Genomic DNA, 16,307 nt, shown 5'->3' with positions numbered 1-16,307 from the left:
TTTTATTTTTTTACAATGATTTTTCTGACCTTCCTGTAAAATACATTCATACATTAAAACCAAAGTCTATGGTATTATCTGACAACAGAATTAGAGCTACATTCAATTCTTTATTTGATCTAAAATTAAATAAATAAAAAACCCACCATGCCATCAAAACTATGTTGAGAAGAGCACTTATGCCAAGTATTGTGAGAACACCGTACAGAGCCGAATAAACGTTAGGTTCGTTTGTACTTCTCTTTGAGGACTGCTTGACTACTTCAATAAAATAACAAAAATACATGTACAAAACACACTGCAAAAAGAAGAAGCAAAGAAGTTCTACCATTTTCTCTTCCCTCACACTACTTATTTGTTTATCCATCTTGTAAACATAACTTGCATTCGAAAACTTGTGCAAGTTTCAAATTCTTTTTAAATCTTTACATAATATTTTCTCACTTTATAAGACTTTGCTTATTAAATAGTGTTTTAAACTTACTCATCTTTGGTATTTTCCATACGAAAGAAAAATATATACCAGTATTATATAGTTCGCAGTCGATTAGAAACTGTATTACCTTGTATACCTCTGTCATCGTTAAACCCATATTTACATGACCCATTGTTTGGAAAACATGAATCATTTAAACAACTAGAGCTCTGCATTCTACATGAAAATGAGGCATTGTGAATTAATAATCAATCAAATTACTTTTAGGGAAAAAATTACGTATTATGGTTATATTTTTTTCTTTTTAAAGATGCATTCAATAAAAGTTAAAAAAAATGTCATGATGTGCTTAAACAATCTCCCCACTACATATACGTAATAATATAACGGGGATATTTACATGCATTTTTATTCAATGTGAATTTTTGACTTCATAAGGATGGAAAGTAGTGATTCAGAACATTTTATGGGTAATAAATTTTTACAAAACTTATAAAGCAATTCTCATATCTGAGAAAACGTAACTGCATGATTAAGTATGATTAATGTTTATCGAAATTAAACATTTTACCTTATCCGTTGCAAAAGTACAAAATATAATGATAAAGTTAAATTTAAACACTGTTTGTAATCAAAATTCCCAAGCACTTCTTTATTTGTATTGTTATAATATACTTTTCTTACTCTGGCACATAGCTCCAGTAAAGTAGGTTTTGCATCCTCTAATGCAGTTCCCATTGTCATAATCACAAATCTCATTCAAACAGTGAACGCTACATCTCTCAGTACAGTTAACTCCCCAGAATCCAGGCTCACACCCACGATTACAAACTCCGCTATATTTGTCACAAGCCCCGCTATTACATGTAGAGGAGCAATTGTACTGACAGGTATTTCCCCAGTGTCCTCCTCCACATGTGTCACATTCACCATTTGTATAGCAAGTGTTCCCGAAACATTCTGTATGACATCCTGCAGAAAAGACCTCTAAAGTGTATAATTGTATTTCCCGAACAAAACTTGTATACTAATATATTACTTGAAATTTAATACAGAGTTACAGATTTTATTCAATACTTTCCAAAAATATCGTTTTTGAACCTATTAATTTTCAATGAAGGGGAGGAGCGATTTCAAGTTTTCTACCATATTGTGTGTGTTTTTTTTTACTTAAAAAAGAGTTCAAAGCAATTTGTCCACAATTTATAATATATAAATTTCGTTACCATAAATATCTATTTCACAGATTTCTAGCATAGGCCCAGTCTCGATCTCGCCCTCATTTTCAGGTGCATTATATGTGGTTTCTATGATGACGTATCGTGCTGTCTGTTTACAAGGAATGTCAATCACAGAAAGGGGCGTGGCTGGGTATGTAGTGTTGTCTGTGTAGCATCGAACCCTCTGTGGTGTAGATGTGGTGGAGAGAGCGGCTGATGTGTTTGATACATCCAGGTAAAATTGACGAAACCGGTAAGGTTTCCAGTTTCTTTCTAATTAATAAAATTATATATAAATTTTTATTGACTTATTATGCACATATATATCCAAACAATTAAATGCAGAATCGACATTAAACTTTTACGAAATATTCCTTGTCGTTTTGTTATATTATTCCACATTTTCATTAAAATGTAGTCACAAAATTTATTGTAAAAAGCCAAGACATGTATTGATTATAAAACCTTATTTTGATTTCAATTCGTCGCCAGAAATAAATAAAATTTGTAATGCATAATAAATATAGACTTTAGATATAATATTTTGATTCAAAGTCATTTTTAATCTGTTTCGATTATACAATTAAAATAAAATCAAAGCAATATGAATTTCAAAATAATTATTTAAAAAATCAATCAAAATTGACACAAGACTGAAATTGATGATCACGGAACATGGTCAAAGTTGGATAAAATATACTAAACTTATAATAATAATACACCCTGCAAATAAAAACTCAACTGTTCAAACTAAATTAATTTTCAGAAAACAAGTATAGTAAAATCCCATTTTTCATTGGGTCAAATTTTCGTGGTTCTAGTAAAAAAAAACTCTTTGTTCGTGGATGAAGAATTGTTGTTGAGTAGTTATGTTTTAATACTTTACATTTCGTGTGGTTATAAATTCATGGATCTCTTCATACCTCGAAAACAACGAAAATTTAACCCCCACAAAAATTGTGATTTTACAGTATTCTCTTTGGGGAAGAGAGGAGAAAAAGTATTTATAGAGCAAATATTTTTTAGTTGTAGGGACTGAAACTTTGAATCAGAGGAATCCACTAAGTTACTAGTTCATAAGTGTACACTGAACCGAACTTCTAAGTGTTCACCTAACATTTTTATATTTTAAATAACAAATGCACACAATCAATAAATTCTTAGTTAATGATGCATATTTCAGTTCGATGCTGCGCAAATTTCATGTAGTATCTCGTCAGAATTATGAGCAAAGTGTCAATGACATGATGTACCCTCAAACTGAAAACATGTGATTGTCTGAGGTTACATGCCATAAAGGATCCTATGCCGACTTATATTACACATCAACAAATTCATCGTATACGTACAGTAATTTATATTTAAACATATGCTGATTATAATTTTGGTTAAATTATTATGACAAAGAGATACATTGCATACATATTTTGAATGACCTTATATCTATTTTAACAGCTTCTGTGAACAGTTATTTTGCAAGTTTCTTGGGATTCATTGTCAGTAAGAAAAATGACATATCTGTGCATGCGATGTCCGCTTTTGTTACACATTAAAACATTTATGCCTCATATAAATAGAAAGATAATTGCATATTTTGTTTATTATGTAAACCAACGTGATACTAAATTAAAAAAATAATTATACCCGCACTTTCTAAACAAAGTTCGGGTATATTGTTTTTACTCATGTCCGTCCGTCCGACTGTCATACTTTTCTTCCCTGAACTCCTCCTACATTTTACACAGTAGCCTAATCATACTTTGGGAGATGGTTGGTGGTGTCATGTAGATGTGTTGTAAGGTTTCAGAATTTGATTTTGCCCCGCGGGGTCGAAAAATGACATTTTTTATGCAAAGAGCCCCGTCTTCCCTGAACTCCTCCTACATTTTTCTCAGTAGCCTAATCATCTTTTAAGAGAGTTAGATATTTTGAAAATTAGGTAAAACATCAACGTTATGGGGTAAAAAAACATCGCATGCTGGGAAACATCTTGAATTCTGATGAGTAATTAATGTGCATATCAAATGTGAAAGTCATATCTCTTCTCAATCAAAAGTTATAAGCAAATGCAACATTTTTGAAAAATAGGTCAAGCTTTAAGGTCAATGTCAAAAGTCATGATTTATTTGGAAAAGTCTTATCACAGGTAATGATGTACATGCATGTACAATATGAATGCCCTAACTTTAATTTTCTCTTTCAAAATAAAGGACTCTAAAACAATGTAATTTTTTTGCAAGCAGGTCAAACTAATCAAGGTCACAGGTAAAAAAAATCATGCCATTGTCACAGGTAAATACTAATACATATGTTTAATATGAATGCCTTCTCTTGTCATTCAATAGATATGACCGTGATGACCAAGGTTAAATTTATTGTGACAGATGGACAGACTGACATACAAATGTACATATTTCTATGTGAATTGGTTCAAATTGGCACAGTGGTCCAGACAAACAGATGGATGACAGACGTAATGTGATAAGGAAACCAGAAAAGCTCAAATGCGTATTTTGAAAGGGTTAAGATGGTTACAGTATTTGAAAAGCTTTTTTTCATGCAATTTTTTGAGAAGCTGAAAATGTATGACATGTATCCACTGTTGAAAAAACTGCACATTTCAGAAAACAGTAGGTCAATTTTAAGATGCACAACCTTTCCAACTCTTATAATAATTATTTTAAAATATATATATCATCTTTTCTGATTCCAGGGAGTACAAGAGATATGACCAACATGTTCATGTTATATATATATATATATATATATTTTGTAATTCGTTTGTTTGTTGTGAAAACATCTCACGGGAATTTTTCCCTCATATGGAGACATCATCACTCAAAAAAAAAAAGGCAAGATGTGTTTGTGAAACTCTGATGCCCCGGTATGGCAGCCTATGTCGAAGGTTGAAGTTTCTCAAATGTATGTCAAACTCAAAGATGAAGGTCAAAGGGTTAAAATCGTTGGTATCAAAAGAAAGTCTTGTCAAAAAGAATACACATGTGAAATAAGAAATCCCTAGTACTTCCTGTTCAAAAGTTAATTGCCAAGGTTAAAGTTTTATATAAGTGGGTCAAACTCTTGGGTCAAGGTCAAACATAGTTAAATCTGTTGAAAGATCACAATGAATACGCATGTTAAGCATGAAAGCCCGAGCACCTAGTGATCAAAATTTAGGCCGAGTTTAAAGTTTGGTATTTTTCTTGAAAAAATGGGTAAAAAGCCAAGGTCAAGGTCAAGAGATCAAGAGGTCAAAATGGGTTGTACCCAAATAAAAGGTCTTGTCGCACGAAATTAACCTATGAAATGTGGAAGCCATGTGTACAGCCCATCCTACTATAAGTTAAAACGTATGGGCAAGCTTATTTAAAGTAGACAGACATAATATAAACACAAGAAACAAAATATGTACCGTATATAGTCAAAGGGAAAAAACTCTACTATTTTGGAGTCACAAGATCGATTGTAAAATCAGGATCAGGGAATGGTTAGGGCGATTTGATCCATCCTTGGAATTTGCTTTGTTATCTAAATAAGACTATATACTGAAGCAAATAAAAAATGACTTTAGACATCCTCCCCCTTGAAAAAAATTGACCCCACGACCCCACTATCATTGTTTTTATTTTGTTGTCAGTTTTTTTTTTTCTTTGCTGGTCAGGAAATTCTTGGCTGGAATTTTTTTGACTGAGGTGTGAACCCCCTCTCCCCTCCCGTAAAAAATTGATAACTTCACATTGTGAAATTCGTCTACTGTGGCATGCGATGATCTTTGACCCTTTTTGAACTTTAATCTAATCATTTGCATTTCGGTTTATTTTACCCCAATCTATACTTAAACTTGTACTTACCGACAGTCATAGGTCCTGTTAAAGATATATATACCGTATTAGTGTTTTATTGTTAAAGAAATAAATATATGTGTTGTCTCATCAAGTTATATAAGTTATATACTTTCTTTAAATAAGATAATTCCACTCCATCGCTTTTAAAAGTTATGAAATATTATTGGGTAAAAATTATTTTCTTTCCGAGTCGGATATTAAACCGCCTCTTATTAAAATATTCATGATCACGTGGTCTCGCATGCTCACAGCAAACAATGGTCCAATGAATGAGCCGAAGAGCATGATGTTCTACTACGTTTTCACTACGAACACGTGGGTTTATGCATTTATAAACAGACTTAAGTTTCACGTTTTTTTAAAAAATACCTCTATATTAATTCTCATGTGCATTGATCGTAGAATGTGAATGTACATTGTAATGTGTATTGAGTAGCATACTGTATGTTTTGAAGTTGTACATATTGTAAACATTGTCAATACGTGAGCACACCTCAGAGTTGTTTGCTTTTTGTACCGAGGAAAAGTCACGTGAAATTTTCTTTTCACTGACAGTACAGCACGGGAAAACTGTAAACAAACGGACTTGTAGAATGGAGTGTAGCATTTTTTGTAGTAACCCATAAATGCATTAAATGCAACTCATTGAACTGATTGGTCGATTTGTCGGTCATATTGGTTCCTCACTGAGCAGACGTCACAAAAAATAGTTTCCTCGACCGGATGATTCTCGCAATACTTTTCCCGCGCACATGCGCAGATCCAGCATAAATGTCAGTCCTTTATAAATATGCATGAGAATATTGTGTTCTTTTCCCGACCAGTACTTTGTTAATACCGAATAATATTTCGTCGAATTTGCAAAAATGCTTTATTTTTGATAGCTTATCATGCTTCAGAAATTTTTGTTTGGTTTCAGCTGTGCAAAAATACTGTTTAACACGGCATATATATCTTTAATTTCATGAAATATAATCCAATTATGACACAAAATGAATTATTTCAATACACACCACTGCAACATGTGCTATCCCATTGGGCAAACCTTTGCTGATTCATAAAAAACGATATTTTAACATAACTTTTCCATTTAATCTATTTAAAAACGTACGTGCCGTGTAATTGTTTGTTGGTTCGGGGGAATTAGTAAATTCAAAAAGTTCCTATTATAAGCAAAACATTTATCAAAATCTAATTTACATCATTAATTAAATTCTGTTTTTTCAGACTGGTAATGAATTAAGCATATAAAATACATATAAGAGGTGCTGAGTCATAGGTCACATAGTTACAGCGTCCGAGAATTTTATACTCAATGTGACGAATACATGTACTGTGTAAATTATTGAATTATTTTGACTTTTTCCTTGGAAAGCCCAATATGCAGGAGTGTGTATTTAGAGGCAAACACTTTAGTGCGGGTATTACTGTCTCATGACAGCACCTAGTTATGAAATATTTGAATGCTATGTCTACTTTGAAAATCGATGTTAATTATGCAACCTGGAATTTCAAAACGAAATCAATTAAATCATTTAAAAATAGACTGTTAGCTCAGAGAAATCGAATTCAAAAGTAATGAAATTCACATCTTTGCAAGGTAGGTTTTTTAATATTTTTTTATTGAACTATTTAATTACTTACCATTCCTATAAAATATTGTCACTGAGTTTACTCTGTAGGGCATCTTCAGGTCAACCTGAAACCATGCTATTGCTTTGTTGGGTGCGGTATGTGAACACTTTCTGAATTCTGGACTGTATATACCGTCAACAGCCTTATCTGCAGTCAAACCTTCTCTTTCTGAGCTTTGGTATGCAGTTATATCTGGTTTTCTACATAAGTTTTCTAAAATTGGATTGATCAGAATATATAACTACATTTATATACAGCCACGAATTAGATGTTAATAGTTCATAGCAGTTAAATAAACATGACCTTAAATCGAAGTTTAAAACATTGTAAATGCTGGAAAATTGGTGGAAAATCTTCAAAACTGTGTTTATTCACTCTTGTATTTATATGTCTAAATAAGGGCACCAGTAGAAAAGCAAACATTGACTCGTAATCCCCTCTCTCATTTTTTCACTCTCTAAATTAAGTATATTTTCACGTATTGCCGTGGACCTCTTGACAGTTTTTGTATAATGTTTATCAAATGAATGCAAACTTAAAGGTGCAGTCACACGATGCGATTTTTTTTCGATCCATCCGATTTTTCCAGTAGATTTGCTTTCGACTATCGGGCCTGCCCCCCCCCCCCCATTTTTCCCCCAACATAACCTTTACTATAGTAAATGTTCATTGATAGGATGGTTGCCCCCCCCCCCACTTTATAACCATAGTACAGTGATATCAAGGATTGTAGGGAAAAATTTGGAAGTAATAGTAAGATGGCTTTGAAAAAGTTGACCCCCCCCCCCCCGAGAAATTCAACTACCTTAGATCATTGTTTTGTTGGTAGGCACTTAAGATCATTTCAGGGTTAGCTGAAATAAATTCCCATAATTGACAAGCCTTGCATGTTTTATCAGAGACAAAGAAACAAATAAACCCTTAAATTAACAAATGAATACATGCAAAAGGTGATGGACCTCCCAGTTCTAAAAAATATTCCAAATGTAAGAGTTAACCTCAACAAAATAGAACTAAGCAAGTACGTGCAGTTTGGAGTCGCTTGGTTAATACCCAGACACATACTCGTCTTTGATGGTATGTGTGATCTTTGTGAAACTACCTCAAGAATTCCTCCGAGAAATTACAAGTTAAAAAAGAGATAACCAATGGGATATACATACACCCTGCATATCAATCAAAATGGGAACTATCGGTGTATGAGACGACTGACTGTAACTACAATGATTACAGGTCGCCTCAAGTTTCCTGACTAGAGACAATATAAGGAAGATGTCAAGTATCTTTCCACAGAGAAAAGAAACTCAGATGGAGACAAAAGTGTGCATTTTTTGCAAAGAAAACAGTTCAGTTAACTGTAACATTGACGACAACAGGAAATTGGAGAAAATCAAGATGGACAAGCTGTGTTTAAATTGCCTATGTAGACACAAAGAATCAGACTGCAAGAAAATACAATGTATACAAAAAGTGTTATCGATATCACCACACTAGCATATATGTACACGACAGGGGAATGCAGCAGAAGAACATAAACAACATAAAACCAAGAAAACCAATGTGTCCACAACCCCACTAAGTGCTGTCATTCTACAATCTACTTCATCTAGATCTTCTCAAGTTCTATTAAATAAAGCTGTGACAGGGGTATAATCATCAAATGGAATAAAATGTCTGACAAACATCATGTTTGATGAGGGATCACAATGATAAATAATCAACCAAAAATCAACATATCTGCTTCGGCTTGAGGTTATCGGAAAAGAAGTGCTCAAAGTCGCTGGATCCGGATCAAGGAAAACAGAAATGCGTGACTTAAATAGAGTACAACTGATCATCACCGGAGAAAGAAATCATATATGTTTGTATGCCGTACTATGACCATAATAGTATACGTTACTACGACGTCGGAGTCTTTTCAGATAGTTCTGTCCAGAGTTCAAATAAACACTGAACAGAAGTGTTTTTTAATCTTCGAAGCATGCTCTGTGATAAACGTGATGACTTTAACTTCTCTATCATCAACTTCCCTTACATATGCAGCAATATACATTCATCACACGCATTTGGAGTTTACATATCTCAGCTGATTGATACGCAAGAGCATGCTCTACATATGCACAATTTCTAAAACGACATAAATTATTGACAAACAAGTTGATGAAACAAGAATATCAGCAGTCTCGTTTAGAGTCATCATTTCGTAAGTTTTATGGTCGATACAATGACCTTGTCAGCAAATACAATTTGTCATTGAGCCATACTGACTAACGTTTTTCGTTAGTACTACATAGAAGTAGTGATGCATTTAATGACTTTATTAAGCTCGTTTACATATTTACAAATCTAATTTTAATTAGGATACTTGAAAACGAAATAATCGTCGTTGTGTTTATTAAAAGTAAAAGATTTCCTTGACTGTACAAACCTTTTCTAGAAAGTAAGTAGGCTCTTTGAAGTAATAATAAGGGTAAAATCATTGGTCATTTAGATTGCGCTGCTGCGGCCGATAATTAAAGAACATGTAATAAACAGAAAAAAAAGTATTTTGTAGTTGAGTATGAAACTTATTTCAAGAGTGGGACAGGATTTTTTATTTTTTCACGAGTGCAAAGCACGAGTAAAATAAAAAAAATCCTGTCCCACTTCGCACTCGTGAAAATAAAAAAAAATCCTGTCCAACTCCTGAAATAAATTTCATATTCAACCACAAAACATTGAATACCCAGATTACTTTGCCATTTAAACCTGCATCATTTACGGAGGTACAGAATTGAATATTACAGATTTGTTGAATTCGTTATAACCAATTCAAGAATTTGGTTAGAACGAATTCAACAAATCTGTAATAACAGATTAAATTCGTTATAACGAATTCAACAAATCTGTGATAACAGATTAAATTCGTTATAAATAAATCAATAAATCTGTAATAACAAATTAGATTCGTTATAACGAATTCTAAAAATCGTTATAACGAATTCAAAAATATTTTTGATAGGTCCTAAATGGGCTTACGTACGATAAGAACTCTGTTACGATGTAAAATACAACACTTAGGACTTATTTTAAATTACCGTGTAAATTAACTTTTCGGACTTTGTGTAAATTGTTGTCAAAACTTTTCTTATATTTCGACAAACGTGATAAATTATACTAGTTCCGCACAGCCTTAATTCCACCTGAGGCATAGTCAAAAATTGGACAGTTAATCCCTTAATTGACTTCTGTTTATATTTATTGACACTTAATCTTTCATCTTTAATTCTGTTATATACATGTTACTAAAATGTCACCATTCGCTCAATTATTGTTTGATACTTGATTTCTTAATACTTTTTGTTAATCCATTTATTTTGTTTAGTGTATGTGTATGATTTGTTGTAAAAAAAATTAGAGTCAGTTGGAATCAGACCTTTGGTGCTGATAGTTCCCAAGCTCACGTAAAAGTATATTCCTTGCTTATTCTATATAAAAGTACAAAATTTCTAACTCGTGTTTGTGTCTTGAGGTTTAACAGAATCTGGGTTCAACGATAAGAGGAAAGCTCTCGGTTGACCCAGAATCAGTAGTAGACGGACGAATTCATCCCGTAAGAGCTCTACTAATGCAAACCGGGAGTTGAGGGTAGGGTGGTTGTCGTTTTCTTCAAGGGTATTTTTTTTTTGGGGGGGGGGGCTTTAGAATAACCCATTAATTTCGTTTAATTAAATATTCATATTGTAAAAGGGCTTCCATCCATACATTTTCCTAGTGTATAGGTAAATCGTCAAATGTAAAAGTCAGCGCTCCTTGCAAATGTCCTATATATAGAGCCATTATACTTATACTTATATCTTAAAATATAAGTACAGTGTAATTACTTTTTATATATAACAGAATAAACTATATACCGTATAACTTCAAAAAAGTCGATATTACTTATTTTTTAATTCTAAATCAATAAATCTTTCTGATATAAAAATAACCACCATATTACATTCTACAACAAGGAATGAAGCTGAATTTAAAAAGGGATATGGTAATATAAATCATACAAACCATAACAGACACATCGTTCGAGAAAGAGTAGAAAACATGCCCAATACTTGGTACCCATTTCGAGATAGGAAGTAAAATGAACTGCTTATAAGATCTCATGACTTTAATGGCAGTTTTAATCTATACAAGTGTTTGTGTTTCAATAAGTATATTATTTTAATTAGTAATACATGCACAAGAAGACACTGGATGATGAAGTTAAGTGCTAATGGATCATTTACGAGTTTCGTTCAAGCAGACAAACAAATTCATTTTTTTTTCAAATACTTTTTTAGCATTTTCATTTGTTTTCCATAGAGAGTTCATAAAATAAATCAATGAAAATATTTCTTTTCAGCCTTTTAGCCTCCTTCCTTGCCTTTTATAACAGCTTTTAATTAAGTATTTCTGTCAAGTTTAATTTCATAGTATAGTAAAACATTATTATGCCCAACATTTCTCAAGGTTTGTAAACTAATGTATAGGGAAGTCGTAAATTGTCGAAAAAGATAAATTATTAAATTTCATCCTAGTAAAATTTTATGGTTGTGATTTTTGCTTGACTGTATGCTCCGTTAATTTTCTTTTGCGACCGTTGTTTGCTCAGTAATGCGAGCAATTAACATGTTTTTTTTTTCTTAAAAAAGTTAAATAAGAAAATAAAACAAAGAAATTAGGTTAAATTATGCAAGACATTACATGTATAAGCAACTTTGTTGTTATTATCTGCGAAGTGTTTCAGTGAAAATTCAAATCATACATTAAATGTTACATATTTTCTTCAAAAACCACATTTACAAATGTATGATTTGAGTTTGAATGAAGTTGCAACGTATTCTGAAAATAAAGAAAGAAATTAAGGCTTTTAAATTGTTCATTTTGCAAAATGACAACAGTTTAATTGAAAAGAAAGATGTGAAATTACAAAATTTTACTAATAACATTAAAATACCTATTTCAACTCTTTGAGCAATTATTTCCCACAAAAAATAAAAGCGAAAACTTTCTGATTTCATAAACTGCTGCTTTTTCATTAAAAATTGGTCATTTGAAAATGTTTTCTTCCTTTATAACTTTTTTGTGCACCAGGGTTTTTTTTCTTTTGAAAGTCTTTTTACCATTATACTTTTGGCTAGGCTATTTTTGTCATGTGATTAGTAAGAAATATGTTATGTGACTAGTCAGTATATATGTTTAACTAGTTAATTTGTCATTTACTTTATATAATGTTTTAGGCCCAGCCAATTAATTCATAATTGTCATATAATATAATTTTATATGATATGTAATGTAGATTAAGTCATTGTTAGTTTCAATAAATTACATTTTAACTCAATTTTGTTTTCTTATAATTCAAACAAAAGATTACAGATTTGAAGTTAATATTTTCTCACATTTTCTTAAAAAAAAGTTTGATCGACACATCATTGAACATTCGCAATTTTTTATTTTTATACTAAATGGTGGAATCTGGATTAAAGTTTTAATATTTTTCATTAATACACAACAAGATTGCCATTTTCCTATTAAGAATAAAATAAAAATTTGTAAAAGTGCAAGGATGTGTCAATCCAACCTGTCCAAAAAATTGAAGTTTCAAGAACTTTTAGAAGAAATAAGATTTTGATTATATTTTCGTGTGAAATACCTTTGCAATAAATAAGTTGTAATATTATATAGAAACGTTGACAAAATATTAACTCCAAATCTGTGTCTATGCACCTTTAAGCAAAAAATAAGCTGCGGATAGCCAGAAATGTCTTCTAGCATTACAGGAGAAAATCGTGGACATAAATTATTTCGTCAAAACATTTTAACAATACACACAAGTAAAATGGGGTTGATATGAAAAAAAAATCCTTCAGTTTCTGATTGACAATAGTACGTAGTCTTTGAAGATAAGGGCTTTCAGTAATCGATTAATGATCCCATGAGTACCAGTTGCAACCTGTAATTAGCAGACATATATAAGAAGCAGATTTTTTTCACTGCTGTGGGTTTCAACTCGACATATATTATGGCTTATTATCTATTAACAATAGTTACTTCGATGTATCACAATGTATGTTACATCTGTTTCATGTTAAGAAATAAATTCATGGTAACCCTAAAGGGACATGGACACAGTTTCAACTAGAAATTTTAAAAATTCATTTTTCCATTTTTACAAATATTCAACTAAGGTCTGTCTAATGATCATAAAAAATTTTAACGTCAGTAGTCGAGAGAAAAGACAGATTTTGAGCTCCAAACCTTTGTTATGTAAACAGGGTCCGTGCCATATTTTTGTTACAATAGGTTAAAATACTAATATATATTCGTTCAAAGCAGATGATTTCAATAACGAGTTAATTCTTAATAAGATTCGACAGTTTCTAGTGATTTGCTTAATTTCGTTTTGTTTCATTTCTATAGAAGTGATCGACGCGCGGAGCAAGGAGTTGATCTCATGTTCGAATCCCACTGCAGGCAATGATATGAAACTGATACTTTGGATGAGACTCTTCGGTGGTGGCGTCTTGGTATGCATTGAAAATTCTGAAAGGGTCGTTAAACAAAACAAACAAGCCTCATTTCTCTGGCTGTGATAAGCCTTTCTGAAACCCAGCTGATTCGATACGTTAGCATATGTTCTGAGTCAGATCAACTTCTAAACAGAAGAAAGCAACTGACAAACAGGTTGTTGTTTCCTAAATCTGTTTTGATTTTCGTATATTCTACTGTCGTTATATTATACAATTATTAATGTTGAAATACATTTTGTCGTATTTTTCTGATTGTTTCCTACCATTTATTAGGTCATTGTTATACAATCAATTTTACTGTGAAACACCCCTGGTACTTCTTATATCTGATGATTACATATATTGGACTTATTGATGCTAGGGTAAGTCAGTCGAGGATGCACAATGTATATTGGGGGGGGGGGGCTTGGGGGCTTAGCCCCCCTTTTTTGCAAAGATAGACATTATATAGCCATTGAAAATGGGGGTTAACTTTTTTGTTGGTTTAGCCCCACCCCCTTTCAATTTGATTCCAACGCCTATGAAATGTACGATAAATAGAATACTACATATTAAAACCCAAATCATATGCCATTTCAAGCCTCGGGTCACATATAAGCTCTGGGGCCTTCGGTCCTCGGGCTGATACGATATATGATATGGATTTTATAATCTAGTATGTGATATTCTCTATTTATTAAACAATCTAGAATTTTGGTGCTCTCTGATTGATCTAGAATTTTTTTCTGAGGTGTACCTCAGAGTGAGTTCACCTAAAATGAAGATTTGGGAGGTTCATTCCGGTTTTCCTCTTGACCAGCCATAGATTCGTTTACGTTTTTTTTCGATCCAATTGTATGTCTTTAAGACGCCAGTACCGAAGACTAAACTCCTTTCTTTAGTAAATAGTTGAGTATCATTGTTTAATAATATTGTTGTCCCCTTTAAGTGATATTTAAGCTATGGCACGCCAAATTCACAAAACTGAGCTAAACATAGTTTCACAGTTGATAAACTAGGTCTTCCGACTGTAAATTATAATTTACAAATCGTGAACTATAGTTAACAATTCGTTAACTGTAGTTTTCATCTGTAAAACTATATCTAACGGTTGTTAACTATAGTTTACGAATGCTAATCTAAGTCTATCTGTCTAAAATGAAATGTTTACAATAGATTTTGTTGATAAACATAGATTCAGGTATGTAAACTTTAATTTACAATCGTGAACTATAGTTAAGAATTGATAATCATAATGACACAGATCGTGAAATTATATTTATCAGATCGTTAACTGTAGTCAAGAGTTGTAAACCATAGTTTACAAATCGTAAAACTGTAATTATCAGATAATTATGTTTTGCAATCGCAAATGATTGTTTTAAGTGTTAAATATAGTTGACGGTTCTGAAACATAGATTATCGCGTTAACTATCGTTCACAGATGTAAAATTTTGATTAACGTTGTTAACTATAGTTTACAGTCCGTAAACTATTAGTTTAAAACCGATAAACCTAGTTCATCAACTGTGAAACTATGTACAGCTCATTTTTGTGAATTTGGCGTGCCATATTAATCTGTTGAAATATAAGGTTAATGTCTTGTTACACTACGCATTCTATTATGAGTGTTTATATTTGATGGTGACAAGAGATAAATTGTCAAAAATATTGTAAAACTACTGATTATTCAATAAAACTGTTATTGATTTTTGAATTAGGTCTTCTTGTGACTATACGTTCCTGGTCAGGCATCGGTTATTATCTTCAACCTTGAGCAGGTCCGCATAGTCACGAGTATACCTCATTAATAGTCAATAATTGTATATTATAAATATTATTGAAAATCTCACTATTTATTATGAAAGAAATACTGTAAAACGAGAATATTTAGAGCACTACTAATTTTAGCGCCTTTGGCGCAAGAGCTCCTAAGCGCTAAAATTTATTGTGCGCTAAAGGATTTCTAAATATCAATTTTTTATGTGTGTACAAAGCTTTTACATAAGTACATGTAAACCGGTACGCGCGATTACGTAATGTCGAAGGATCACTAGATTTTATATACACACTAGCACTGCACCTGTTCGGAAGAAAGAAAGTTCTGCCAAATTATAATTTAATTAAACTATTGTTAAGCCGGTAGTTGTTACCCGATAATTATCATTAGCACCTTCAAAGTTTGACTTCTTGGCGTGTCAATCATCTATCACCTCGAGGTAAATAAGGCTATCAAGCATGGCGATTGAGCTTGCAGACAATACCTGATTAGGATTACCGTTTTATCTAAGTAGTTTTCTGTCGATGCATGAATTGTTTTAATATGATTTAAATGAGTAAATACTCCATTTCTTTTTATTGAAAATGGAAATAAGATAAATTTTAACATTGTACCACGTGATAGCAACACGCGGTAAAGTTAACGAATGTTTACTGATATACAGGAGTACTGTGTTTCCGTGCTTGACTTACCAAAAAGTCAAATACAGGTGTGGATAACAAAAAACAAAATATCACATTCATATATTTTACTGACAAGTGCAAGCGCTAAAATTTATTTGCGCCAATGCATTCCACTTGCGTTTGCGCTAAAATACTAGTACGTATGCGCCAAATTTTCTTGTTTTACAGTATAGTTTAATTTTTG

At 32.1% G+C, this 16,307-nt stretch overlaps 1 protein-coding gene across 1 annotated transcript in view; it reads right to left on the bottom strand.

Moving 5' to 3' along the window:
- Positions 1-971: 971 nt before the first annotated feature.
- The window catches only part of LOC134282153 (multiple epidermal growth factor-like domains protein 10), a 32,476-nt gene continuing 17,140 nt past the window's right edge, over positions 972-16,307 (bottom strand). The window contains exons 3-4 of the mRNA XM_062764599.1: positions 1,663-1,929; positions 972-1,408 (exon numbers count right to left, since the gene is read on the bottom strand). Coding sequence (XP_062620583.1) covers positions 1,101-1,408; positions 1,663-1,929 — 575 coding nt within the window. The 3' untranslated portion in view covers positions 972-1,100. The remainder of the gene's footprint in view (positions 1,409-1,662; positions 1,930-16,307) is intronic.

The sequence above is a fragment of the Saccostrea cucullata genome, unplaced genomic scaffold (assembly GCF_032062105.1).
Source record: "Saccostrea cucullata isolate Sc308-1 unplaced genomic scaffold, CSIRO_AGI_Scuc_v1 ctg5747, whole genome shotgun sequence".
NCBI classification, from domain to species: domain Eukaryota; kingdom Metazoa; phylum Mollusca; class Bivalvia; order Ostreida; family Ostreidae; genus Saccostrea; species Saccostrea cuccullata.
Note: the sequence above shows the minus strand (reverse complement) of the source record. Positions and strands in the feature narration are given on the sequence as shown.